Source organism: Lontra canadensis, unplaced genomic scaffold, assembly GCF_010015895.1.
Source record: "Lontra canadensis isolate GAN:19392208 unplaced genomic scaffold, GSC_riverotter_1.0 scaffold23, whole genome shotgun sequence".
In the NCBI taxonomy this organism is placed as follows: Eukaryota; Metazoa; Chordata; class Mammalia; order Carnivora; family Mustelidae; genus Lontra; species Lontra canadensis.
In genome coordinates, this window is record NW_022631017.1 from 7103193 (window position 1) to 7129796 (window position 26604).

The following is a 26604-nucleotide window of genomic DNA, read 5'->3' on the forward strand; positions in this document are numbered from 1 at the left end:
GGTCGTGGCCCACGGCAGTCTCCTGTTGCTTATATTACAAGACTCCTCTCCTCCTCAGTCAAAGCCAGAGATAGATCCTCACTCCATGTCCAAGTGCACTGACCAGACATTTGCTGTATCTCTGGGGAAGGAATTAAAAACAAAGACCCAAACCAAAACTCTAGTCGAAGCAGGAGAAACTGAACTTGGACTGTTGGAATGACTGTTGTGGGAGTGAGGCTGGGCGTCGTGTCTGGTGCAGGAAGGACGTCCATGGGGGTAGTCTGTAAACCAGAGACCACCTTCTCCCAAGGTAGACTAAGGGAGCAGGGAGCTCGGCAGACGCCTCTGGATTTGGGGCTTTGGAGGGGGCTGATGGGTCCCCCAAAGGGAAGTGGCGGCATGAAATCGTAGGTAATTGTTTTATTACGTTTCAGGGGAAGCTGCTGTCGACGCAGATGACAGAGCAGCTAGTTCTCCGGGAAGGGCAAGCCTGTGGGTGCAAGTTTCTGGAGGATTAGGGTCAAGGCGAGGAGGTGGTGTGGGCAGGGGTAAGGCAGAGAAATGGGAGAGACGCAGAAGATAACAGATCAGATGGAAAGCTGTAGGAAAGGACAAGACAATTCTGAGACAGAAGTCAGTGAAGACTCCCATTTCCAGATCCCCCTTTCCCACCCCACTTCCCCGGGTCTCCCCTCCCCAAGTTTGGCTTTTGGAAAGTTCTGGCAGTTTGGTGGTTTGAGGGAAGGGTGACTGATTCCAAATGGGTTGCTTTCTCCATACCCGCCCTTCTACTTCCCTGCTTCCCCTCAAGGACACACATTCTTTCTTTGGGCCCCTGCCCCAGCATAGAGGTCTGGGGGCCATGCCCTTGAGGAGGAAGTGTTTGGAAGGTGCTGAAGAAGGAACTGGTAGATGAAATGGGTGGGTGATGGGCTCTGGATGCTGAGGTGGGCGGGTCTCTCCTGCTGCAGGGAGAGGCAAGGCTGACGGACCTGTCACAACACACCTTTGGTTTAACAGCTTAGGCTTGCTTCCTTCCTTCCTTTCCTCCCCTAATTGTCCAGGGTGCCCCTCCCTGTGCATTAGAGTAACCCCTTTTCTGACCCTGAGCCCCCCAGCAGGACACCAGCCCCACACCAGGTGGCTCACATGCACCCCCTTACAACCCCAGCCCCACATGCATGTGCACACACACGCCCCTAGCCAGGTAGCCCCTACGAAGATGGGGTGATGGGCCCAGAAGGGCACCTGAGCCTGCAGGGGGACAGACTTCCCGTCTTCAGAGCTGGTGGCCCTGTGGCAGGAACCCTCTCCAGCCCTGAAGGAAATATACCCCCTGAATACACCCTTGGAGGAAGGGGCAGGACGCGCAAGAAGGAATTGTGACCTTGGGAAAAAGCAGAGTGACCCAGAGACCTGCTTTGAGAGAAAACACCAGAGAAGGTGGGTGACAGTGGAAGTGGGGGGGCAGGAGGAGCGGAGAGGGCCACCCCCCAACACCTGGCCCATTCATGCACTCCCAGAAAGCACCCCCCGAGGGGCTCCCACCGTCCGCCAGGGCCTGCTGCCCTCAGACCCCAGAACAATCTTTCCACTTTCATGTCCTTCCCCCCTCACCTTGGTGACACACGCAGGGCCCGGTGAATAGAGGACGTTTAATATTTCTGTGCTGGTCAAACAGAACACGGGTGGGGAGTACATGGGGAGGGGGCGGAAGGCCCCCTGCCTCTCAGGAGGGGTGGCTTGTGAAGGGGTGTATGTGGGGGGTTCTTGGGAAATAGTCCAAGGAATCTTCTCAGCAAAGGGGCCTGGCCTGGGGTATCATGAGCATCCAACACACCCAGTCCTTGGCCCAAGTTGGGGTCCCCCATAGGGGGTCTGTGGAGTCTTTTTTTTTTTTTTTCCCAGCTCCTCTGCTGGAATCCACACTCCCAGTGTGATGGGGGACTTGGTCCTTGCGAGGGGTCTGGAGAGCCCCCAGGAAGAAGCCCAGGGTGGGCACTAGGGCTTGAGGTCAACTGCCTGAGGACAGGGGAACCCCTTGGGGTGCTGAGGGCAGTGCACCTCCTTCCTTCCACCCTCTTGCCTTCCTCCGGGCTGGCCAAGAGTAGAGTGGGGGTGAGCAGGGCCCCCAGCTTCTACTGAGTCCCAGGGTCCTCGGGGGGGTAGGGTGGAGGAAGGGTGGAGAGAGGGTCTGGGCCACCAACAGACACTGTAAACTTTGGTTTAAAACAATAACTTAAGTGGAGGGAGGGCTTCCAGCCTGGGGCCAAGGTCGGGGAGCAAGGAGGAGTAGGGGTTGCAGGAGGCGACAAAGGAAAAAGCCAACAAAAAGTTTTGGTTTTTGCTTCCGGCATAAGAAAGGTCTTTGGTCATTGGTTTAACTGGGGGGTGGGGGGGGTCAGGGAGGGGTGCAGAGGGAGGGTGAGGGAGGACTATAATGGGGGACCTGTAGGCTGGGGGTGACCCATCGGGGTCACAGCAGCCACCTGCCCCTCAAGCCTGGTTTCAGCCCGGCCTCTCCTGGGACAGAGGCAGGATGCTTCCGGTGGCTCTGGCAGCCCCTCTGAGCCCAACTCCAGCCTCAAGGGCCGCCCAGCTCCTTTCAGCAGCTCCCCCTCCATTAGTACACCCAGCACAGACCCTGTCAGTAGGCCAGTGCTGGGCTCTTCCTCTGTTGTGGGGGATGGCAGAAGCTGAGGAGCACCCCGGGAAGGGGGCAGAGGCCCAGTTCAGCTTGGGTTCTGTCTCAGGTCGAGGGCAGGGTCCGGCCAGGGCAGCCTTGCTCCCACCGACCCCCACAGCGCACACAACTTCTCCCGCCCCAGCTGTGGCCTTGGAGTAGGCACAGCAGAGGCAGCCGGTTTCTTCTGGGGATGATCTGAAACTTCAGCACCCCCCCCCATGCCCTAGGCCAGGGCAGGGGCGGGAGTTGGGGGACAGCGGGGAGACTTCACAGTACGGAAAAGAAGGTGGAAGGGAGCACAAATTGGGAAAGTGGGGGGCCTCCAGCCAGAAAACACTGCCAGAGCCAGGTGCTAGGGGCCCTGGGTTTGAGAGGGGTGGCTTAGCCCCGCCTGCGGGTCTCCACTGGCGCTGAGGGGCCCTGTAGGGGAAAGCTGGTGGGGGAGGAGGGCCCTGCTGCTGCTGGTGGTTGGGGGGAGGCGGTATTCGGATGGAGGGGAGGGTGAGGAAGGGTCTGGGCCCTCCGAGTCCTCTACCGGTCCCAGACCAGGGGTTCTGTGTCCCCTCGGGGGCTGGACCGTCCCTGCCCCCGAGCGTCTGTCAGTCAGGTCACACGGGGAGTTGCTGGCCCAGCACCCCCATCTGAGTCTTGGAAGTGCCTTGAGGTTTGGGCGGGGCTGAAGAGTGGGGGAAGGTGGGGCCTGGGTTCCGGAGGGAGGGGTCTCACCCCTGCCCAGCCCGCCCCTAGAGGCCCTTAGGACAGTTCCTCTCCTGGCAACTCCTCCTCCAGGTCCCTGTCTTCTGGCGGCCCCGCGGTGCTGGGGTTGGGGGGACCCAGAGGAGGGCCCGGCCGCCTGTCTTCCTCTGCCTCGGCTGGCTCCTCTTTCACCTGCACCTGGTGGCTGTGAAGGGATTGTGTGGGCACCTCAGGGGCCTTCCCCTGCCCCTTAAACATCCAGAATTTGGGGGTGCAGTGGGGGTATTCCCAGGTCGCCTCCCCAGGACCGCAACATCCCTGATCCCCTGGGGCCTGATGTCTTCGGTCTGATCTCCGCAGGAGCTCTCCTCTGAGGAAGGGGGAGGTTGGGAAGGACAGAGGTGGTCTCCGTAGGCAGGAGGGGAGATGAAACAGTAGAGAGGAGGAAGGAGAAGAGGAAGAAAGCTGCAGGAAGGAGGGGAATAAAAAGGGGGAAGAGGGAGGAGAATAAGAAGGGAGAGAGAGCAAGGTCACTTGTCCTGGGAAGACAAGTGTGTGTACGTGGCGGGGGTGTGTGATAAGATGGGGATCCCACCTGCAGGGGTATCTGGGGCGCACTGGGGTGGGGGCTCCATGCTGCATGCTCACCTGTACTGGGGTGGGGAGAGGCGAGGGGGGCTGCTGCTGCCGTTGCTGGGCAGTGGCTCCACGGGGGCACCCACGTCTTCGTGGCTGAGGGGCAGGAGGCTGCTGGCAGAGCCCGGGTTCAGCATGCCAGGGCTATTGAGGAGGGGGAAGCTGCTCTCGGCCAGGGCAGCCTGGAGGGCACAGGGTTGGTCCAGTGAGCCAGCTCCACTTGGCCCAGTGGGTCCCTGCCCCACCCCCAGCCAGCCTCCTGGAGTCTTTGTGCCCTGCCCTCTGGAGGCCAGATCATGACCCTGACCTGCTGCCTCCCAGCCTCCCTGGGAGCCTGGGCCTAACCGAGGGCAAAGAACCCCTCCCCCGCCAAGCCTGGCAAACCAGGGAACAGGGCCCCACTGGTTATGCCAACCTCCCTCCTTGCTCTCTGCTGTGCCCGAACCCAGCCTTGACGGCGGAGGTGGGGGCTGAGCTCCGAGTGGGGCCGGGGCAGAGGGGTGGGATTCAGGTCACCCAGAGTGGTCTTCACCCTCCTGCCCCTCCTTGGACAGATGGGTTCTTGGCAGGGGAGAGTGGGGGAGGGTCAGCGTGTGGGGGGGGCCGGACAGCCAGGAATCAAGGCCCAGGGAGCACTCACCTGATAGCTGGCGTTAAGTGCTCCGTAACTGAGGCCCGAGATCATGTTCTTGACCAGGGTGGGGCTCCTGGAAGACAGAGAAGGCACTGTTTGGTTCCTTCACTCACTTACTCCCCCTTCGCAGTGCAGCCGTGCGAGGCCCTGCTCATGCCAGGGACCATTCCATTCCTGAACCTAGGAGGCCAGAGTAGGGTCAGCACCACCTCTAAGTCCTATTCAAGCCTCAGGCTGATGGGGCGCAGTGTGGAGGGACAGCCCCCTTCACAGCTCCCAGGTCGAGGATCCCTGGGGCTCTGGGGCAGGTGCAGTGTCTTGGAGCTGGCAAGGGGGAACACGGATCCTTTCCCATGCTGGTCTTCACATCATGCCACCCCAACGGGGTCTCTCTGCTGTTTCTGGGCTCCAACAGGTCGAAGCTAGAGCCCGGATAGGCCCACATCTGTAACACCCACGTTATTTTGCCATCCTGAATTCTGGGACATCTAATAGCCATGCGCGCTGCTGGTCCCCGTGTGCTCCACACCAAAGACTTTTGTGCCCAGGAATGTGTCCAGGAGTTGGGTCGGGTAAAGCAGTGACTCAAGGCTGTCCCTCTACCATAATGATGAATCCCCTTTCCCCATTTACAGAGCATCTAAGTGAGGTCAAGGAACTGGCCCAAGGTCACACAGCCAGTGAGAAGCAGAGGTGCATGGGAAGCCAGAGTTTCTAGCTGGCATCTGCCCATGTCCCAACTCTGGCCACGGGTACTTTGGGTCTCTTTCTCTGATCCCAGGCCCCCAGGCTCCTTTCTGCAGTCAGAAATAGGGACAGATCACCTGCCCCTTCATGTCACTTCTGGATTCTGGACTCCCCTGCGCTCCTCTATCCCTCTTCTCCCCACTCCACCTCCGAAGGAGGAAGATCTGGGTACACAGGCGAGTTCTGGAGAGAATGGGGGAGGTGTCCCGGTCCATGCTGCAGGTGGGTGCCTCTGCTCAGGGCTGGGCCTACGTACCCTGTCATCTTTGGAGGCCTCCGCTTCTGATACTCGCGCTCGTCCACAGTCCACACGGCGCCCTTGACGTTCTCCACGCGCACGAAGCACTTGTGCAGGCTGAGGTTGTGTCGCACGGCGTTCTGGGGGTGTGATGATGGCACGTGCTCAGAGGCAACCTGCTCGGCCCCTTCCCTGTGCCGGCAAGCACACGGGGACATCCCTGCCCCACCGCAGCCCCACCACTTCCCACCTCCCCAGGCCCAGGGCCACGCAGGCTGCCGAGGGGGAGGAGTCCCCCTGCCTCTCTCCTGCCCTTGACCCAGGGACTGCCAAGGTCTTCACTGCAGACAGCCCATTCTATGATTGGCTCCCCTTCTCCCTGCCGTGTTTTGGAAAACTCTGTCTACCAACTGAACACTACCTGGGTAGAAATCATGTTTTCCCAGCAGCACTGATCAGGCACACGCAGCTGTCACTCGGGACCCCTGGTCGCCGCGGGCCTGCATTCGGGCCCTGGCCTGTCAGTGAGCCTGGGGCCTGTTAGCTTAGGTGCATGTAGCATTCCCAAGAGGCTTTACAAGTTTTGGAAATAAATCAGGAACCCTCGCTGCAACCTTCTTCAGCCTCTAGGAGTGTGGGAGCCATGGCTTTGAGGATAGTTTAAGAGCAGGAGGCATACAGCAGGCCTCACATACATACTTGTTGAAATAAACCGGGAGAAAGAAGAGCATGGATTTGGTAGCTGCGAGGCAGAGAGAGGAGAGAAAAGAGGAAAAGTCACCTTGTCGCTCCTACCTCCTCCTGGCGGGGTGACTTCAGGAATTGAGGCCATCTGAATTGTAGGACACTTGGGTGAGGGGGGTGTTGCTTGGCCCAAAGCCCCCCCCCCTGGGGGGCCTAGATGAGGGCCCGAGCCCACTCACTCCATGTCCCTCAGTCCTGTCCCTGTACTCTCCTCAGCTTCACCACCGCTCCTCACCCATCCCCTGTTACCTGTCCTCCCTCAGCCTCCCCCACTGCCTTGTCCCCATCCTTGTCTCCTCTTTACATTTCTAAACGGGGAAGAAAGCCGGCAGGGCGGGCAGCCCGTGCCCCTGGAGATCCCCTCTCCCTCTCTCCCTTCCAACTCTTGCCACTTGCAACTGGCCCGATTTCATTACCAATTTTAATTTGCCTCTAATTAAATCCTGTGTATTTTTCCGACTCGCTTGCTAATCCACGAGGGAGGCGGGCGGCTGGAGTGGAATCTCTTGGAGCGATAATTACAAAGGGCCTAATCACGCCGGGGCTCCTGCCTCGGAATAAATTTGCCCGCATTACGGGGCTCCGATCCTCCGCTTTGCAAATGAGAATGACCCCAATTTCCGAGGATGGCCTCACCGGGGCTTTTTTCCCTCATTTCGAAGCCTGATTCGTGATGAGAGACTAATTCGTTACGCTGAAACATTAACGGCAATTTAAGGGGTCTGGCGGGGGCTGCGTAAACAAAAGGACGGGCCCACAACATGGGCCCTGGGAGGGGACGGACACAGGGGGAGGGCTGGGGGGGGACCATCAGCTTGGCAGATGGCAGCTCTGTCCCCGGATGAACGGCAGCTGGCCTGGCCCATGCTGGCTCCCGACCCTTCTGCCCCGGTCTGAAGTGGACAGCATCTTGGGGTGGGGGGCCAGAGAGAGTGAAAGAGGGAGAATGGAAGAGGAGGAGGAGTTGAGGAGAAGAAGGACTTCAAGGGGCAGATATATGGGTGGCTGGTGGAAGTCGAACAGTTAGGTGTAGACAGGGTACATTTCCCCAGGAACACGAATGAAGCTTGGCTGCAAAAGTCCCGAAGGTCAAAGTGGACCTCAAGCTAAGAGAGATTCTGCTGTGCCACAGGGAGGGGAGGACACAGGCAGTGCCTCAAGTGGCAGAAACAGCAGCCGAGCACTGTTCACTAGACAGGTCACCTGCTCGTTCAGCTGGTGTTGCGCTGGGACCTATATGAGGCGACGGGACGAGGAGGTGAAGACCCCGGGGTGCGTGCGAGACCACTGGGATGATCCTGGCTGGGCGACCATGGAAGGGGGCATGGAAGGCCTAAAGGAGCTCGGCTAAATGGGAGGGGTTTCAAGACAGTCCTCGAGGGGTTTAAGGAAGTCACCCAAATCAGCTTCTCCTGATCCCAGAGAAAGAAGAGAACAGGAAAGGAGGGTAGGGGGGTGAGGGACACTGTGCCCCTGAGCTGTCTAATGGAAATGAGGTTCTCTACTCTCACCCCTACAGGTAAAGGATTAACCTGCATTATGAACATAAACATTAGATAACAATCATTAACGACCCTTTATGTCTGTATAGGACTCTATCTTCCAAAACCTGATATCCAAACTGTCCCGGAGGCTGGAGACTGGACCTGGTGGTCCCAACAAGGCCCTGCCAGCTCAGGGAGAGGGCAGGACTGTGGTTGGCAGGAAATGACATCACTCAGAGCCAATCAGAGCTGCCGTCCCAGCCTCCAAGCCTCTTTTCCCCAGCTTTGAGAATTGGGCGCGCAGGGATATGGAAGGTCACTGAGCAGTCTCTCCTGCTGCGGTTAGCACGTTTTGGGGTTAGAGGAGACTGGGCCCTATGCAGACCCCACCCAGTTGGGCACTGGTGGGGAGGGGGCCTCGGTGACACTTGTTGAAAAGCTGGCCGCTGGTGGCGGGGTAGCCTGTCTGGCTGCAGCTTCTGAGCTAGCCAGCAGGGGGACTCAAGAGCCAGGGATCCAATTAAGCTTGTGAGCTAAGGATTCCTTCCCCGCCTCTAACCTTCCCGGCAGGGCGCCAATGCTCCCTTCTCCTTCCCTCCACCCCCTCCCAATTTAGATATCACTTTCCACTCTGCTGCACAGACACTAATATTCTCACCCATCAGACAGACAGACAGACAAACACACACCCCTCCCATCTTGGCTATGGGAAAATGAATGGCTGAGTGCCCCAGTCCACATCTCCGTGTCCCATTTTTTAGGGTCCCTTCCTTCCCTGCCTCCAGTCCCCTGAGAAAACTCTATGGCCGAAGGTGCTGAAATGACTAATTGGATGGAGACAATTATCTTCCTGCCGCCATGGCAGAGCTGGGGAGAGTACGGGGGTGCCTGTGGTTATGTCCCAGCGTGCAGTCCACAGGTCTCATTCGGCTGTCCTTGTGTCTGTGCCTGCACATGGCCCACCCCACCCCTGGCTCCAGAACAGGCAACTTTAGCCAAGGTACCCAGACCCTTAGGGTCTCTGGAGAGTGTCACCCCAAGCCTCCCTAACAGGCTGGGGCACTTCTAACTCCTGGAGGCCCTACTTTGTGGGGCCTTTGGGGGGGGCACTCCAGGGAAGAGGAGGATTTCTTGCCAGAAAGCAGGCAGCACAAGGCTGGAAAGAAGGGGCTATTAAGGGGCAGTTAGAGAACATTCCATAGCTCATGCTGAGGTGGGGGTGTAGGGACCTATGGTGCGGCCCAGGCCCAGCTGGGGCCGTTTCTGCAGAACTGAACCTCTGAGGGGCCGAAATGTGATGTGGCCTTGGTGTCAAGGGGATGAGGGGAGCATGCCTCACCTTCCAGGTGGCAGTGTTTCTCCGGAAATAGGCGAACATTCTGGTGAACCAGTTATAGATCTCATTCAGGGTCAGCTGCCTGTCGGGGGTTTCCAGAATGGCCTGTGGGCCAGAGAGAAGCAGAGGGACCCTCAGTCTGAGCCTTCAAGGGTCACAGGCCTGTGCTCTCTCCCTCCTGCCTGGCCCGACTCCCACCCTGAGAACAGAGGACGCCCGCTACAGAGGCTTGTGGACAGGACTGGTGGGTGTCGTCCATCGCCTGAGTGGGGCAGGCTGCTTCCGGGCTAGGAAACATGAGCTGTGAGGGCTATGCATTTGTGCAAGGAGCGCATGAATTCCTTCTGGAGGGCAACTGGTGTCAAGGGCCCCCACTCTGGAATGAAAATGAAGTAGTATTCTTGGGAGAGAGAGAGCCACAGGGTGGGGGCTGTTTACAATTTATTCTGATTTTGGCAAAGGGCTCCCTAAGCATGAGGTGGGGGGTGTGTGCATGTATGAGGGTACCTGTGAGGATGCGTGTGCCTGCTGGGGGGGTCACAGCAAGAGGACATCTGTGCAAATGTCTATTCATAAGAATATTACATGAGCATCAAGGACGTGAGTGAACAGAGGGGTGTGTGTGTGTGTGTGTGTGCGACAGAGAGAGAGAGAGAGAGAGGGTTGGTGGGGAGGGAGGGAGAGGCAGGTGGCAACCAACTGAGTGACCCTGAGTCTATCAGAAAACAGTCTTCTAGAAGCGTGTGTACATGGGAATGAGAGAATGAGCGGCACAGTGGGTGTGAGCAGCAAAAACACAAAGAGACTCCCACACAAGCGGCACAGACTCAGATGGAGTCTGGGTGAGAGGCCGTACAGCCAGGAAGAAGCCCGAGAGAGAGAGGACAGGTGCAGGAGGGGCTATCTCTCCTCTGGCCCCAGGACTCTCATGGAGGCTGAGACTCCGAGATGGGGGTTCAGCCTGGGTGCCCCCCCCATCTACTTCCATGCTCACCTGACGGATGAGGGAGGCGTAGGTGAAGGGGGGCCTGACATCGGCGTTCTTGTAGAACTCATGATTCTGAGCCAGCTCTGGGGAAGAGAGGCAGAGGGTGGGGTAGCCAGATGGGGGATCCAGCTCGAGGGGGAAATGACCCTCCTGGCAGTCCTTACCTGAGGAGATGGGGGAGCAGAACTTGTCACTGCTCCTCCGGCGGGCGGGGCCCCCGCTGTGCAGGGAGGCAGAGCTGAGGCCAGGGGGCCGTAGAGGGGTTACGGGGGCAGCAGCCGAGGTCGGGGGGTGCACGAGACCATCTGGGAACGAGTCTGCTGCGGAGACGGTCACCTTGGAGAATGAGGAGGAGCTGGGGACTGGGTTCAGCTGTGAGCAATGGGGAGGGTGCTGAGCCCAGTGCCCAGGGTGGGGGTGCCAGGGGTCCTGGGAGGGTCGCAGGGAGGGGAGAGTTACTCACGGGCTGGTTGAAGGGCTTGGGCTCGGAGGGCCGCATGTGCAGGTGGGCCATCATGGCCTGCAGCCTCTCGCTCTCCTTGGCGAGCTGTGGAGAGGGGGGAGGTGAGCCAGGGCTGAGCCCCCAAGGTGTCCAGTCCTCTTCCTCCTCCACATCCCACCTCTTCCCAACCGGACACCCGAGAAAACCCCTCTCCCACCACTCCTCTCCTTCACATGTCAGCTTCTGGCTCCCACTGTCCCCTGCTCCTAGAAGGCCTCGGCTGTGCTCCGTCCCCTGCTACCCTCGAGGCCAGGGCCTGGGGCTGCCGGCCCGATGAAGCCTCGCCACCTCTCCTCCAGCCCGTGAGTCCCAGGCTCAAGCTACAGGTCAGGGCCCCCTCGCTAACAACACATGCTCTTTCTCCTCCTCCAAGGCAGAGGCTGTGGTTGAACAACACCTAAGTTCAGTGGCACTTGTGTGTGAGAGGGGCCTCGCCACATGAATGGAAACACAGGAATGGATGAATGATTCATTCACCCCCATTCATAAATTCAATAGGTCTTCCACAGCTACCCTCTCAGGGCAGGGCGCTCTGCTAGGTGCCAGAGGGAAATGGGTAAATGTCCCTCACTCTGCCTGCTGGACTGTCCTGAGTACTACAGGGTGTAGACTCAGGGGCCAGACCGCCATGCTTCTGACCCCGACTCGGCCACTTGCTGGGGTGAGTGACCAGAGCAACAAGTCACTTCACCTCTCTGGGCCTCAGTTTTCTGTATCTCTAAAGTGGGGATGAGAATAGCAGCCATATACGGCTGTTTAGAGGATTCCCGGAGTTCTACAGGTAACGTGTTTAAGTCAGCGCCAAGTAAGGGCTCCACATGTTAGCTGTCAGCACTTTTATGGTTTTTACACAGACGTTGCTCTTCTGGGACTCCCGGCAGATACACCGCAACCCCCACCCCCCCGCCTTGGCTTGCTCCTGAGACTCTAACTACAATCACCTCATGGCCTTGGCACTTAGGAGCAAGAAAGCTTAAGATGACCCCTGTCCGCAAGGCCCTCTAAAGCCCTCCTGGGATGTCAGTGCTGAGGGTGGGACCAGGCCTGGCGTCCCCCGCCCCGCCCCACCCCGCCCCGCCTGCCACTGAGCATGCTCAGAGCTGCACCTGGATCTCCAGCTGCTGGACCACCTGCATCTGCACCCGGCACTGGGCTGTGCTCCGGTCATCCAGGGCGTGCTCTGTGTTGAGGTGTCTTTGGGGCAGGAGGGGGCAGAGAAGACACAGTTGGCCCTGCTTTGCCTGTGGCCACCACCCTCCCATCCCGTGCTCCCAGCCCGCCCACGGCCTGGAAAGCAGACAGACCAAGAGATACAAAGGGAAAGAGGTGGGAAGAAAAAAAAAAAAAAAACCAAAAACGGGGCAACAGGGCAACCAAGGAAGCCGCCTTCTCGTCAGCCTCCTTTGATGTCTTTGCTAAAATCCCAGCTACAGAGAGATCTAATTGCAAATGAACTAATTAAGTAAACCTCTGACGAAGCGTGAAAACAATTTGTTTGACCCTGATGCTGCAAGGGTCTGGGAGACAGCGGAGTTAATCAGTCAGTGACAGAGCCTGGCACGGCAGTGGCAGCTGGTTGCCTCCCGCCCTGCCTGTCCACCAGCCTTCCGGCCTGTCACTAGGCCGTCAGTCTCTTGGGCTGAGTCTGGGGGAAGCAGGGAAGGGCTACGGCGGGGGGGGGGGGGCGTCCTCTCCTGCTCCTCACACCCCTGCACTGAGGGGCTCTGAGAGCCTGGGTAGGGGGTTTACTGAGGCTGCGGGTCCCTGCAAATATAGATGGGGGGCTGGGGATCAGGAGCTGGTGGGGGCAGGGAAGGAGCTAGGCTAGGCGCAGGACAGCAGGACAGCTGGTGGCTAAGGTCCAAAGAGGGGCAAGCTAGGTGGCCGGCTTGGGGGCGGGATGAAGGGCCCTGTGGAAAGTCTGCTGTTGGGGCGGGGGGGGGGGATGGAGGGTTGCGGTGACACCTACTTGATAAACTGGCCCAGGTCTTCACACAGGGTCTCACAGCCTGGCCACTTACACTCTCCGTGTCCGTAGAGGGGATGGGAGCCTGGCGTCTCCTCGTGGGAGGAGCTAGGAGAGCAAGAGAGAGGCAGCAGTCAGGGACCCTGGAGACCCCAACGGCCCTGGGTCCAGCTCGGCCAGGCCCCCTTGCTGGTGAAGTTTCTGTCCCTTACATGGGTTTCCCAGAGGCTGAGAACAATGCTGTGTGCCCTGGGAGAGGGGTAAACTTCCGGGTCCACGAGCTCCGCCTCCCCCCTCCCTGTCCCTCACTCAGGGGTGCCATTTCTTAGGAAGCAGGGCTGCCGCCAGGCAGGTGTGCAGCGCCCTCTCCCGGCCTGGGCCCCGCACCTGTCTCTCCGAGGTGTGAGCACAGTGGGCTGTCCGTTGGGCAGGGTGTGGTGGGAGAGGGAGGGTGAGACTTTGGGGGGGGCGGCAAACGAGGTAGCGGTGGTGGCTGAGCCGGTGAGGTCCAGCCCCTCCTGCTTGACGCTGTCCTCGGCGGGCTGCCCGGGGGCACCCTCGCCCTTCCACAGCTGGGGCAGGTCCGTCGGGCACACGGCTGCTGCGGGAGAGAGAGGTGGGAGGCTGGCAGGGCCCCAGGCGCCCATGGAATGGGGTGGGTGGGGAGGTCTGGGCTGGGGGGCACTCACCTTGCGGGAGGGTCTGGAGGGGCCCTGAGGCTTGGCCGGGCTGCAAGCTGACCAGCCCCTGTCTCTGCAGGTTGAGCAGATGCTGCTGCTGCAACTGTTGCATTTGCAGGAGCTGCTGCTGGAAGGCCAGCTGCTTGTTCCCCAGGGCCTGGTGGGGGGCCCGAGGGGGCGGGCCGAGAGGGGTACCATCAGCCTCGGGCACGCCCTCCGGCCCCCACCCCGCGGCCACCCCCTCCCAGGGCCTCTCAGCCCCTGGAGCTGTCGTAGTGGCGTCCGCCGCTGCAGCCTCTCTGCTCCCGGCCCAGCTTCCATAGGGCTGCATGCCTCCTCGCAGTAAACACACGCACGCACGCACCACGCACGCACGCGCGCAAACACACACAGCAGACCCAGACGCTCAGCACGACGCCCTCCCTGCTCCCGCCCCCCTCCTTCCGCCTCGGCTCCCCGCACCGCAGCTGTGCTCGCCTGGAAGCGGGCGGGGAGCCTCTCATCACAATGATCGATGAGCTTGTCAGGCTTCGGGGGCCACTCCCGCCTGGCGGGCACCCTTCCCACATGCGCGGGTGCCCCCCTCCTGCGCCGAGGAGGAGGCCTACCCCCTCCAGCTCCTCTCTCTTGCTTCTTAGATACAGGGAATCAAAGAGTCTGACGGGACTTTAAAAGATCCGCATCAGCTGGTCATCGGGACACAGGCCTGGGGAAGAGTCGCATCTCTACTGCTCAGGCGCACACTTGCTCGCTTGCTCACTGTAGGTCTGGAGCTCGATCTCTCCCTCTCTGTCTCCTGCCAGCGCCCCCCCCCCACCCCAGCCTCCCAGCCAGTCAGTTCTTCATGCAGGCACCAACAAGTCAGTCCATCAGCAGGTCTTTGCTGAGCCCCAGGAGCCAAACTTGTGCTGGGTGCTCGGGAGGCAGGGACGTCTCTGCCTGGCCCCCTGCCCTGGTTGTGCAGTGGGGGGGCTAGCTATTCAGTAAAGCCAGCCTAGAGAAAATGCAGGGAAGGCAACAAGGATGAGACCTTGAGGGGGAGGCTGAGGGCATTGGGAAATGACTGGGAGTCAGCAGGGCAGCCTTCTGGGAAGAAGCCACCCAGGACTTGGCTGTGGTTAGGCCAGCAGGAGGGAGGCACATGTCTGGGACATGGAGGGGGAGCCCCAGGGGCCTGGTATGGAAGCTCAGGGGGCACTGTGGCTCAGGCGAGGCGGGGGAATTCTCTGGAGGGGAAGGGCCTGATATTACAAGAAGTGGCAGAGGTTGGGGCAGGGCTGGGGGGAGCAGCGCAAGGGGTTTACTGAGGGACCAGAACCCGGGAGAGGGGGAGGGTGTGTGGTGGGCTGAGGTGCTAAGTCACTAAGAGACAAGTGGGTAGGAAAGGACGTGACAACAAGGCAGCTGGTCATGAGCAAGGGACACTCACTAATCCGACAACATGAGGCAAGGACGGAGTGGGGACGTGGACAGCTAGAGAACTATGCACCCCCAGTTCCCATTCCCCCCTGCCCCATAATTCCCTCCCGGTGCTTCCTGATCTGTCTCCTATGCCCGCAAGGCAGTTCTATCCTGGCCACTGTGGGGCTCCCAGCTTCTGGCCAGGAGGGGCCCGGGGCAGTGGTCCTTTGAGGGGGCACGTTAGGCCCCTTACCTCTTTGGGTTGCTGCTTCCCAGCCTGCTGTTGGGTGAGAAGCTGTAAGTGAAGCTGTTCTTGCTGCTTCTTGTAGTACTCCTGCAGCTGGGTGGGAGGTGGAGGGGGGCAGGGGTGCGAGTGGGTTACCACGGGCCGGGGACTGCGGACCCCAGAACAGCCCTGGCCCTGTTGTGACGGGGCTCCTGGAGGCAGAAGTAGGGAGTCTCACTGGGGTGGTGAAAGAGACACCCTGTGGGGAGATGCCCGCTCTCCTCAGTCTGCTCTGAGGGTCCCCAGCAGGGCCTGGGTGGGGAGGGAGCGGAGCAGGGACGGGGGTCGGGGGGGGCCTCACCCCACAGCTGTGAGCCCCCCCTGCCTCTTTGTGGGTCTCCTGAATCCATCACAGCGAGGTGCCGGGATGTTCCAGTACTCTGCCCTTCCCTGGGGTTCTAGGTAGAGGTGGGCGGGTGAGACGGGGAGCATGGGGGTGCCTGACCCCTGACCTCTCCCCAGCTTCCCTGGAGGAATGCAGATCCATCCAGCCTGAGCGGTCTCTCTGGTTTTTTCCCCGGCTTTGGCCAGCAGTGATGTTGGCAGTAAACAGGGTGCGAGATGGGAGGCTGTAGAGCCTCCACCACCCCACCCTCCTCTCTCCCACCTCCCAGCTGCCCTGGGGCCAGACTCACCTGCTGCAGCATGAGTGCCTGTTGCTGCTGGAGCAAGGCCTGCAGCTGTGGGGGCGACAGGATCTGCTGCATCTGTTGGGGGGTAAGCATCTGCGGCGACATCATGGCCACCGACACAGGCACCTGTGGGATTGGGCCCCATTAGCCTGCTCCTCTCACTCCCACCCACAGTGTGGCCATGAGGACTGGAGGGAGACCGCTGGGTTCAAATTCTGGCTCTGCCACCTACGGTCTGTGTCTTTGGACAAGTGATTTACCTCCCTGTTCTCCATTCCCTTGTCTCTGAAGGGCAAGTAAAAACAGCGCCCACTTCTTAAGGCTCTCATGAAGATTAGTGAGCTGAAATTTCAAACAGAACCCGGCACACAGCAGGTGCCCGGGAAGCGGGGGGCTGTTATCGCAGGAGGCACTATGTCCAGTGACACCAGTCGTAGAAACCATATCCATGCTTGGCAGGCTTTCTCCCTTAGGGATGGGGATGGGCAACACCTAGCCATTCCCAGTTCTAGCTCGGTATATGTTCAGAGAGCGTGATGTCCACGGTGGGCCTGGCCGGAGAGCAGTCTGCGGTCCCCACCGCATGAGGACCTGGATTCTGGTTCCGATCGCACACACATCACATACCCTGGCATGGCCATCGGCAGGGCACACACATAGCCAGAGCTGACCCAGGGAGGGCCTGCCACAGCGTACGTAGGTGTTGTCAAGTCAAAGTGGGCTGGAAAGAATACCAAGCAGGAAGCCGGGACGTGGGCTGCTACTTCTAGCTCTGGGAGGAATTTGCTGTGTGCCCTCCAGGCAAGTCACTTGCAGCTACTTCTGGGGTGTTAGTTTCCTCAAACGCTAAACCGGGAACTAAACCAGTGGAGATGACGCCTTCCGGCAGGAACAGGCAGGATTCTCAGAGTGGAGGAGCTCTCCATGCCCTGCCCTGGCTTAGGCCTCTGGAGGAGGCTCAGAGAACCTAGCTACCAGCTAACAGGTTCCTGGAAAAGCACTAACATCATTGTTTTCTCCGCCCCACCTTCCTGAAATCCCCGGGCTTTGGGGTAGTCATCACCAGGGAGGCCCAAGTGGCAAGGCTGTCTTGTCCCACTGTTCTGGCAGGACGGGTGCCCTGATGGGGCTCAGAGCCCAGCTGGTCTCCTCTCCCCTCCTGCTGCCAAGCTCTCAAAGCACCCAGTCCCTACCCCCAACCATTTCCCACACACAGCAGGCACTCACTGAGCGTTTACTCCCCTGAACTGAAAAACCTACCCCAGCAGCTCAGAGGCCCCTTTGGCAGCCCAAGGGTGGGGAGGGAGGGGTCCCAGCGGCCCAGGCAGGGAGTATCCTGCTGGACTTGTCTGGGCAGGATGTGACAGGTTATATCCTCAAGGGACTGGTGACCCCTGTCACCTCCCCCCACCCCAGCCTCATGGGTAGGGCAGGGGAGGAGGCACTGGTGGAGGGGGAGGGGGAGGGGGGAGAAGGACTCAGCCTCAAACCACCAATTAGGGAATCCCCAGGAAGTGGAGTGGCACAGGAGGTGTAGTGGGTGAAGGGACATGGGGGAAGTCCCAGGGCTCCCAATTCTTCTTACACCTCACCCCAATAACTTGTGGCTGAGCCCCAGCCCTGGGCTCTTCTCCCTTATCTCAGCCATCTCTGTGCCTACAGCCCGGGCAGGGACACACCCTGGCTCTTTATCGGGGAATGCTGTGTGTGAAGGAAGGCCCCCGGGGCCTCTACAGAGGAGCCTTAAGTAGCAGGGTTGGGATTCAAGCCCGGGTCTGTGAACTCCATGGCTCCTGGTGTTTCCCCGTGTCCACACTGCTTTCCCTACCTCGGAGCAGATATTGAGGAAGGTTAGGAAGTGTGGGTGGAAACTGAATTATCCAGGGAGTGGAGGGGTCGAGGAGGCTGGAGAGCCAAAGGCTAACTTCCCTTTTTACAACTGTACCTGGAGGAGATCCTAGAAAGCCAGGCCGTGGGGGGTCTTCTGGTCCTCACTCTTGGAGGGGCCTGAGTGAGGGGGCAGACAGTGGCACAGACCCACACCCTTTGCGGAGGCAGCCTGTGTACCTTGCTGGGTGCCCTTGAGGCTGGGAGGCCGCTCAGCCGTCCTTTTCTTTTCTCCTCCTTCGGGGGTGCCCACCATGGTGGCAGGGAGCTCAGAGTCCTGGATTTCTGAGTCAGGTGACCTAGGCTCTTGTTCCTGAGGCTAACTATTCTTTGAAATCACCTCACCTCACGTTTTCCACCCAGACCGCTAATTGTTAATTAGGTGCCTTTAGGCACTCTGCTAAATCTTCACAGCAAATGGGGGGGGGGGTAGGGTGTCTAATCATCATTACCATTTTACAGATGAGAAAACTGAGACCTAGAGAACTTAAATAACCTGACCTGTCCCCAAAGGGACAGTGGGAATAGGGGCAAGTGAAAGTAATTTGTAGCCCATTAAATTCTATGCAAATGTAGAGAAAACTACTTTGTAAAACATTTGGGTTTTCCTCTTCTCCTCCTTTCACTCTCCTTTCTCCATGACTTCTCCAACCCCAGAAGGCACCGCATGGCCAGGGCCTGACCTTCTCATCCTGGGAGGACTGAACTGGAGATGGACATGGCCCAGGCAGGGAGACAGCCCAGACACCATAGGGCTGTGAGTCACGGTGGCATACAAGAAAGGATGTGGCATTTCCTTCCTTGGGGCTTTCCTACTTGGACGCAGGGGAATGGAAGAGATGACCTTGGAAGGCCTCCCCAGCCCCCGCCGTCCCTGCCAATTGGCCGAACAGCTGGCCGCACAGCTGGCCGGAGAAGCGGCTGTGGAGATGCCTGGATTGCCTTGTGTGTACTAGTCTGCCGGGGCCCAAGGGTCAAGAGAGGTCAGGGAGGGGGGCTGCCGAGTGCTTGCTGAGCTCCTGGGCTGGCTGACACCATCCCTCCACACCCCTCAGGGTTCTGAGGACAGAGCTGGAGCTCCCCTGGTGTCCCCGCTGACCCCTCGCTAGGCTGGGATGGGTCAGGATAGACACTGTCAGCTTGTCAGCTCAGCAAGGCCCATGAGTCACTGTCTGGAGAGTGGCCAGGGTGGCTAAATGCTTACTAAAGGCCTGGCAGTGTGAGCCGCGGGCTAAATGCCCACAGCTGCCTCCAGCCCCTCCCGCAGGGCCACGGCCCAGGCCCCTGGGTCCTCTCCACCCACGGTATGTACAGTGTGCTGGGCTGGCTGGCGGCTTACAGAGAGGATGCTTGTCCGTGGGGAGGCTGAGCACCCCACGGATGCAATTTGGTGTTAGAATCAAGGACCCAAACTCAACCCCTGAAGTGTGGTCTAGGGTCACTGGCGCAAGTGGGGACACCAGGCCGAAGCTTGGTTTAGGTTAAACTCCCTTGCAGATGACCAGAAGGAAGTCCTCAGACTAGTTCTGGGCTGGGGCTGCAGCAAGAAAGAAGCTGTGGGGCACCAAAATGAATTTCCAGAAATTCTGGAAGGGTCAGCCCCAGGGGCAATGATAAGCTGCATGGAGGCTGGGCAGAGCTAAGGGGCCTGGCCCTAGCCGCCATCTCCTCTGCACCCCAAAACTCCCAGCTAACTTTGCTGCCTTCTGTAACTGACTTCTCCCTCCCTAGGGCCCAGGCCTGGGCACAAACTAGGCCATCTCCAGGCTGGAGCTGGAGACTAACATGGTTCTAGAAACTTCAGAAGCTAGCTCCAGGAGAGGGGAGGTGAGGCAGCCAATCCTGCCTCGCCCTGGGGAGCAGAGCATTGTCATGTGGGGGCCACCGGAAACAGGTGGCCATCTATCTTTTTTCATTAACCACTTCACTCACAGAGAAGTTATTTGAAGGCCCTGGGCCCCACTCAGGGACAGAAGCTTCACCTCCTTAGAAACTGTGAACTTAAGGGTGAGAATGAGAGGCAAGGAAGGTATTCAGGTTGGAAGAGGGTCCACAGCTGGATCTCCAGGCTCCTGGGGAATTTCAGACATGGCCCATGAACCCCATCTCCCTGAACCCAGAGACTCATCTGGCTGGGACTCTGCACCTGGGGACTGCTGGCATTCACTGCTGTGCTGAGCACACATGACATCACAGCGCAGACATTCAAGTCTAAATTCTGGGACCAGATGTTTGGGGTCATATCCCGGCTCTGTCCCTTATTAGCTGTGTGACTCTGGACAAGTGACTCAACCTATCTGGGCCAAGGTCTCCTTATCTGCTCATAACAGCATCTCTAGACCCCACAGGATTGTGAGGATAAAGGGAGACAAATGACACATGTAAAGCACTTAGTGTCTGCTCCATGGTCAGCAGTCTTTAAATGCTGTTAGTTTCATTAGTCCTGAGCAAGTATTTGACGAATGGATGAATCAGTCAATGATTTGGAGGAGGAGGCAAGGAGAGAGGAGGCCTGAGAAAAGGATCATTTATTTGCTCTCTCTGACCAAACCTCCACCTCTTACTCTAAGCCATTCCAGGGCTGCTCTTGTGTTGGGGAAGGGGCTCTTCTGAGGCAGATTCCATTAGCCTCCCTTTCCCTCTCAATTATCTCAGATCTCCTATCCCTCATAGGCAGCCGTAAAGTCCTTTTTTTAAAAAAAATTTATTTATTTATTTGACAGAGAGACACAGCGAGAGAGGAAACACAAACAGGGGAGTAGGAGAAGGAAAAGCAGGCTCCCTGCTGAGCAGGGAGCACGATGCGATGCGGGGCTCGATCCCAGGACCTTGAGATCCTGACCTGAGCCAAAGGCAGATGCTCAACAACTGAGCCACCTAGGTGCCCCTGTAATAAAGTACTTCTTGATGCCTGACCTCAGTCCCTCCAACTACCATCAAGCTCCTTCCCTCCTGCCTTGGGTCAGCAGGCCCTCTCTGGCTAGGGGAACATTCCTGTTACCCCAGCCCACCCCTCCCTGTTCTTAGAAGAGAGTGTGAGGCCCGGCCCAGGGTGAGGACGACTCAGAGCAGTAACCATTTCAGACCCGGGAAATATGTGTGTGTGTTGGGGGTGGGGGGCATTGGGAGATCCCTAATTCAAAGGGGCCCAGTCCTGACACGATATGGGTATGAGAACCTTCTATAACATTCTGGTGTGAGAACTTTCTCTTCTTCCCATTATTTACCTTCCAGATCTGTTCTCACCTCCCCACCCAGACCACCACCTATCCTGGCCCAACTCCTCCCTCTTGAGGGCTGTCTCATTAGGTTCAAGACTTCAAAAAGAGGACCACTGCTCAGGCCCCACACCTGTCGGCCACCTTGAACTTGTTCAAACCATTTTCCAAACGTAAGCTTGTATGACATAAGACTCAGATACTCCTCAGAGCCCTGGAATCCCCATCCTGGGACAAAACCTTGTCCTGGGTCCTTCTCCTCCCTGCTGTCCTCACTTCCCTCCTTCCTTCCCCACCCCACCCCCACAAACTCCAGAGCTCATAGCTCAGGGTCGCACTTACCCTTCCTCCCCTAGATAAACTTCCTTTCAAAGCCCGGCTTAATCCTCTCCCCAATTCCGAGCCTCCCCTGCTGCTGTGGGGAAAGGGGGGTGGTGGAGGAGCAAGAAAGCAAGGCTGCAGGGCCCAGGGGGAGGGCAACTGGCTGCCCGAATCGTGACCCACCCAACTCAGACCGCAATTCTCCCAAGTTCTTTGTGACACAAAAGGTAAACAGAAGGCCGGCTTCCCCCCACCCCCCCACCTCCCACAGACATCCCCTCCCCCAGTCAGCCAGATGGGCCGGCAAGCTGGGGGAAGGGAAAGGGGGAAAAAAGGGCAGATTGTGCAAAGGAAAACAAAAGAGACAGAGAGACACCGAGAGACAGGAAACGGGGAGAGAGAGAGCTGGTGGGTGAGAGATGGAGAGGAGGCACGTGGTGACCTCAGCAGCTAAGAGAGCCAGGGAGAGAGGGACAGGCCAAGTGACCCACGGGGATGGAGAAACAGAAGCCTGAGAAGGGACGGGGACCCAGAGGGTAGAGCCAGGGAAAGGAAGCAAGCAGGAGGTACCCGGAGAAGGTAAGAGCTGACTGCAGACACAAACTCCGAGCCACACACACAAAGACACGGAGCAGAGCAAGGCCTGGGCCATAGGGTGGAGACAAGAGAAAGTTAAGTTTCTTCACCCCACCCCTGCACTGACTGCATTTGCTTCTGGAAAGTTGCCTACTTTGTGGCACTGGGGACTGGCCAGAGCCATCCTCCAGCTGGTCCTGCCCATCCCTCGGGGGCCAATTTACCCTCTCCACCCGCCTCCCCTGCCCTCCTCCTCACCTGCACAGAAGAGGCCGACTGCTTGCTGTCATTGTTGCCAGGGGAACTCAGGCCCGAGGCCTGCTGCAGCAGGAACTGCCTGGCCACCTGGAGAGCCTGCAAGAGAGGGGACAGTCGGCTGTCAGGACAGGGCCTACCTGCTCCTACAAAGGCCTGAAGGGCCTGGAGGGGGCAGTGCGGGAGCGGAAGGTTCAGGGAGAATCGGGGCAGTAAGGGGGAGGAAGCCAGGCTAAGGTGGAAGGTTCTGGGGGTGGTGAGAGGGTCACAGGGGCACTTGGACTTGCCCTTAAGCCTATAGGTAGGAGTCCCTGAGAGGAGCTGCCAGGGTATGGGGATCAGAGCTTATACGGGCCTCACTCTGGGACCTGAGAGGTTTTTTTGGGCCTCAATGGGGGCAGCAAACAGAAGGGACAGTGGCCACAAAAGGATCCCAGGGGAAAGCACAACAGAGGGACTCCAGGTACTAATACTGGGTACTACTTGCTGAGCCTCTACTCCGTGTCAGGCCCTTTACATGCAAGATCTCACTGAATCCTTCCTATGAGGCTGTGAGGTAGGGATTATCAGTTCCATTCTACAGCTAAAGAAACAAAGTCTCCAGGAGGTGAATAATCTGCCCAGGATCCCAGAGCAAGGATCTGCGCTCAGGAAGCCTCAGCCAGGTGGCCAGTCTGGACTGGAAGGAAGTAGCACTCACTTGGGGTCACTGCACCCAGCTGAGGGGGATCAGGGCGGAGTCTCAGGTTCTGAGCATGGTGTGACCTTCTGAGTCCAGCGATCTGGGTGCAGGGCCTGGTGGTATGGGGGAATTTGGTCAAGTCCTCAAGGGTGTGTCTGAACTTCCATTGAGTAGCTCTGACCTCAATGTGGTGGTCTGGGCTCAGAGGCCCCCGTGGCTTGGACTGGACTGGGAGTTGGCAGGGTCATAGCAGTGGGAAATGCATGGACTTTGCAGAGGGAGCAGCTCTGGCCCATCCCTGAGCCTGGAAGGTGAGCAGTGAGAGGTCTGGTGGGAGGGTGGGAGGCTCAGGGAGGGAGGCCCAGGAAGTTCTCTGTAAGGATGGTCAAGCCCTCCATCGCCCCACTCTGGATCAGTGCGGGGTTCAGAGGCAGGGAACATGGGGACCTGTCCTGAATCCACATTCCAGGAGTACAACACCTGTCTTCCCTCATGCTCCCCAGACAGTTGTGTCCAGGCCTCTGACAGGGACTCTGGCATCAGACAGGCCTGGGTTTGAATCCCAGCTGTGGCACTGCCCAGCAGTATGACTGGTGTGGGCACGTTACACTGTCTTTGTGCTTCAGTCTTTTGCAAACCCAGGATACCATCCATCTCTGAAACTCCGGGGGGACAAAAGGACCCAAGCTGGGCACCAAGGCGGTCTCGTGAAGGGTCCGTTCCCTTCCCTTCTCAGGAATGTGGGTTGTCCCCCTCAGCTCAGTGAGCCAGCAGCCAGCATGGCCTCCTGCCCAGCATGCCTGCATAACGACACTGGCTCACTGCGGCCCCTCACCTCTGTCCACGCACACATACTTGTGTTTGTCCTCATGTGGACTTCTGCTCTCTGACCCCGTCATGTGCACCAACAGGGCAAAACCTTATGTGACACACTCATACACACTCACTGCCCGGCAAACGCTCCCGAGTACTCACTGCATGTTCACACATGCCCTTCGAAGCCCCTTCCTTACGGCCACTGAACAGCTGAGCCGCCCCCAGCCTTGAACCTAGCTTCTCTTAGCACGGTCTCTAAACACTCACTGGTGTATCTGTGGGCGAGTGGCCCCCAGCATAGCTGGAGCTCATATGAGTGCGCGCCTCACCAGCCCCCCCTCCCCATCCCAGGCCTTCCCCAGCCCCTCTCTTCCCCTGGACAAGTGGCCTGGGGTTTCTTTGGCACGATTCACTTCAGAAAGTAGAACTCTGACCTCTTGGAGTCAAAAGGCTCTGAGAGTTATGGAAAGGGGGTGGGGGGGGGCGGTGCAGGAAGGAAGGGAGGTGGCCACGTGGTCATTGGGAAGGAGCCCGGCCTCTTGGTGCCTGAGTGATCCCCTCCAGGTCTATGAGTCAGACACATGCTCTCTGTCAAAAAGGTGGAGGTGGGGTAGAGAGGTAGGGGGCCAGAGGTCAGGGGGCGAGTTGGAGGAAGAGAAAGCCTTGGAGAAGCCGGCTGGCCTAGGTGACCCAGAGGGGAAACACAGGGGAGGGGTTTCCAGAGGAAGTTGGGGGGTGGCCCGGGGAGCTGGGTTCACTCCCCACAGACTCTCTTACTTTGTGGTCCCCTGGAGCACGAAATTACAAGATTTACAGGAAACAACGACAGGCCTTATAGTCTTCATCTGCGATGGACCCTTCACGCACCCTCCTGCCCTCCTCCCACTCCGGGCCTTTCCTCCCCTGCAGGCCAAGAGACAGTTGCCCAGCCAAGGCTGGACCCTCCTGGGATTGCCTCCACTCACATCCTCCTTCACGTTACTGGGCCACTGCTGTACTTGAGGGGCTGTGCTGGGTGCCAAGACACAGACACACAGAACCTGGCCTGCCCTAGGACTTACAGCTGTGGAGCTGCAAGGACAGTCGCCCATCAGAGCCGGGGTGGAGGTGAGCACCGGGCCCTAGAGCCCAGAGAAGGTGGCGGCACTTGCTGCCCCTGACCGGAGTTCTGAGGGGCGAGGTCCTCAGCTGGAACGGGAGGTTGAAGTGTGTTCCTGGCACAGTGACCCCCACTGTGCAGAGGAATGAAATCGCCCAGCAAGTCCAGGAACCCTGAAACCATTCCCGGGCAGCAGGAGAGGGTGGAGGAGTCCCAGGACCCTGTGGGCACTTCATTCATTCCTTCATTCCTTCATTCCTTCACTTACTCACATGCATGACTGCCCACCATGCACAGGCCCTATGCTTAGAGGCGACAGAGAGGTGATGGTGGATAACCCAAGGTCATTTCGTGTCATTTGCTTAGTGCTCAGCCCTGACCCAATTTAGAATGGTTTGGGTACCACTGAAAAATCACACCATGGGTGCCCAGGGCAAGGGTAATGGGCAGACCCTGGACCTGAGGTCCAAGATCCCTTCTCCAGATGGCCTGGACAGGACCCTGTCCACTTGACGTACTCCAGTGCTGCTCCATGCCCCATGCCACACCACTGTCCATGGCTGGGGACAGCACTCTGGGAGTGAGAGGGTCCCTCTGGTCCAGGATGCCCTTCTCCAGGGCGGTCACCCAAGGGAGCAGGTAGGCTGGAGACTTCCTGAAGCCCCACCGAAGTCCCATCCAGCACTCCCAACACGCCAGGCCTCATCTACGCTAGCTGCTGGTCCTGGGGCCTGATTATATAGCCAGGCTGCCCGCTGCTGAGAGACGTAGGGGAGGACGGCCCCTACCGCAGCACAGCCAGCTCCACTTTCTCTGAGGATGCCGACCAGGTCACAGCCCCTTTGAAAACACAGATGTTGGCAAATGCACCTGTGAACCCCCTCCCCGGCCAGCAGCAGACGGTGGACACATCTGTGTAATTCACTTTGGTCCAGGCTGGACAGGGGCAGCAGGCCAAGGGGACAGAGTTCAAGAGCTGGCGTTTGTAGAGGACTACATCTGATTGAAGCCTCATCACCTTGAGCGAGGCAGGACTTGTGTCACGGTCTCCATCCTCCAGACAAGGAAGGAAACTGAGACCCAAGGTTCCATGGGCAGGAAATGGAGTCCGCACACCTCTGGCTGCCCAGTGCCCCTGACCCCTGCATGGCCTTCAGGAGCTTGTGCACAGTCCCTCAAAGCCTAGGAGTCTGCTCTCCCCTTGTGCACAGTCCCTCAAAGCCTAGGAGTCTGCTTTCCCCTGAGCCTGGGTGCTTCCAACTGTCTAGGGGTAAAGGGGAGGTAAGGCTGGTGCAGGCAGGTAGACAAGAACCAACACAGGAATCTTCAGAAAGCTGGCCCCATGTCCCTTCCCTGAGGGCCAGAGATACCCAAATACAGCCTGGGGTGGGAAAAGGCATTTTGAATCCCACACCAAGGAGAAGCCATCATGCAAACCCTGGGGAGGGGTGTGTGCTCAGGGCAGAATGGAAAACTGGGAGTCATCCGGCCTCTTCAATCCCCTCTCTCCACCCCTTGGACTCAAAGCCTCATCCCCATTTCTGTGGTTTAGGGGATAAGGTCCAGTTTTCCTTCAAAGGAAGCAGTACTAGGCCATTCAGTTTACAGACCCTGGTCAGGGATCTGGATCCAAATCCTGGCTCCACCATACACTGTGTGACCTAGGTAAGTCACTTTACCTCTCTGACCCTCAGTTTCTTCCTCTGCAAAATAGGCATAACCCTGCCCTTAGTCCCCAGGGCTGCTGTGAAGAGTACACGAGGCACGTGGAGTACTTAGCATAGTGCCAGGCACCCAGTGGGTCCAGAAGGGACACCAACTTTTGTCTTTACTGTTCACCAGCCACCTTCTTGTCATTTGTTAGTGCCACCTGGGAGGACCCACTCACCAAAACCTCCCTCAGCCTCCACACCCCATCTCTCCCCCTCCTGCTGTTACCAGAACTGTCTTGTTAATGAAGGCGAACTCTCCCCCTCACCACCTCCCCCACCTCCCTGCCACCCCCGCATCAGAAGTCATTAGCAGGATCTCCACAATTAGGAACAAATGGCTTATAACGGATGGCGTCCAGGGAGGGCGGTCAGGATGGAAGGGAATGAAGCCAGAGCTTGG

At 58.6% G+C, this 26604-nt stretch overlaps 1 protein-coding gene and 1 long non-coding RNA gene across 4 annotated transcripts in view; one reads left to right on the forward strand and one right to left on the reverse strand.

Moving 5' to 3' along the window:
- Nucleotides 1-1618: 1618 nt before the first annotated feature.
- FOXP4 (forkhead box P4) overlaps nt 1619-26604 on the reverse strand; it is a 51383-nt gene continuing 26397 nt past the window's right edge. The window contains exons 3-17 of one of the 3 annotated variants that reach the window (XM_032862224.1): nt 21899-21994; nt 15642-15764; nt 14974-15054; nt 13329-13476; nt 13027-13240; nt 12643-12747; nt 11780-11867; nt 10635-10718; nt 10336-10507; nt 10178-10254; nt 9187-9288; nt 5638-5759; nt 4641-4707; nt 4013-4182; nt 1619-3569 (exon numbers count right to left, since the gene is read on the reverse strand). In XM_032862224.1, the coding sequence (XP_032718115.1) occupies nt 3422-3569; nt 4013-4182; nt 4641-4707; nt 5638-5759; nt 9187-9288; nt 10178-10254; nt 10336-10507; nt 10635-10718; nt 11780-11867; nt 12643-12747; nt 13027-13240; nt 13329-13476; nt 14974-15054; nt 15642-15764; nt 21899-21994 (1797 nt within the window). In that variant the 3' untranslated portion in view covers nt 1619-3421. Of the gene's footprint in view, nt 3570-4012; nt 4183-4640; nt 4708-5637; nt 5760-9186; nt 9289-10177; nt 10255-10335; nt 10508-10634; nt 10719-11779; nt 11868-12642; nt 12748-13026; nt 13241-13328; nt 13477-14973; nt 15061-15641; nt 15765-21898; nt 21995-26604 lie in introns of all 3 variants that reach the window. The other 2 variants (XM_032862223.1, XM_032862222.1) reach the window with 2 other exon arrangements.
- On the forward strand, nt 13902-20287 carry LOC116870474. Its single transcript, XR_004383227.1, has 4 exons — nt 13902-14080; nt 15621-15723; nt 18183-18292; nt 20249-20287. It is a non-coding gene; the product is annotated as an uncharacterized LOC116870474 (long non-coding RNA).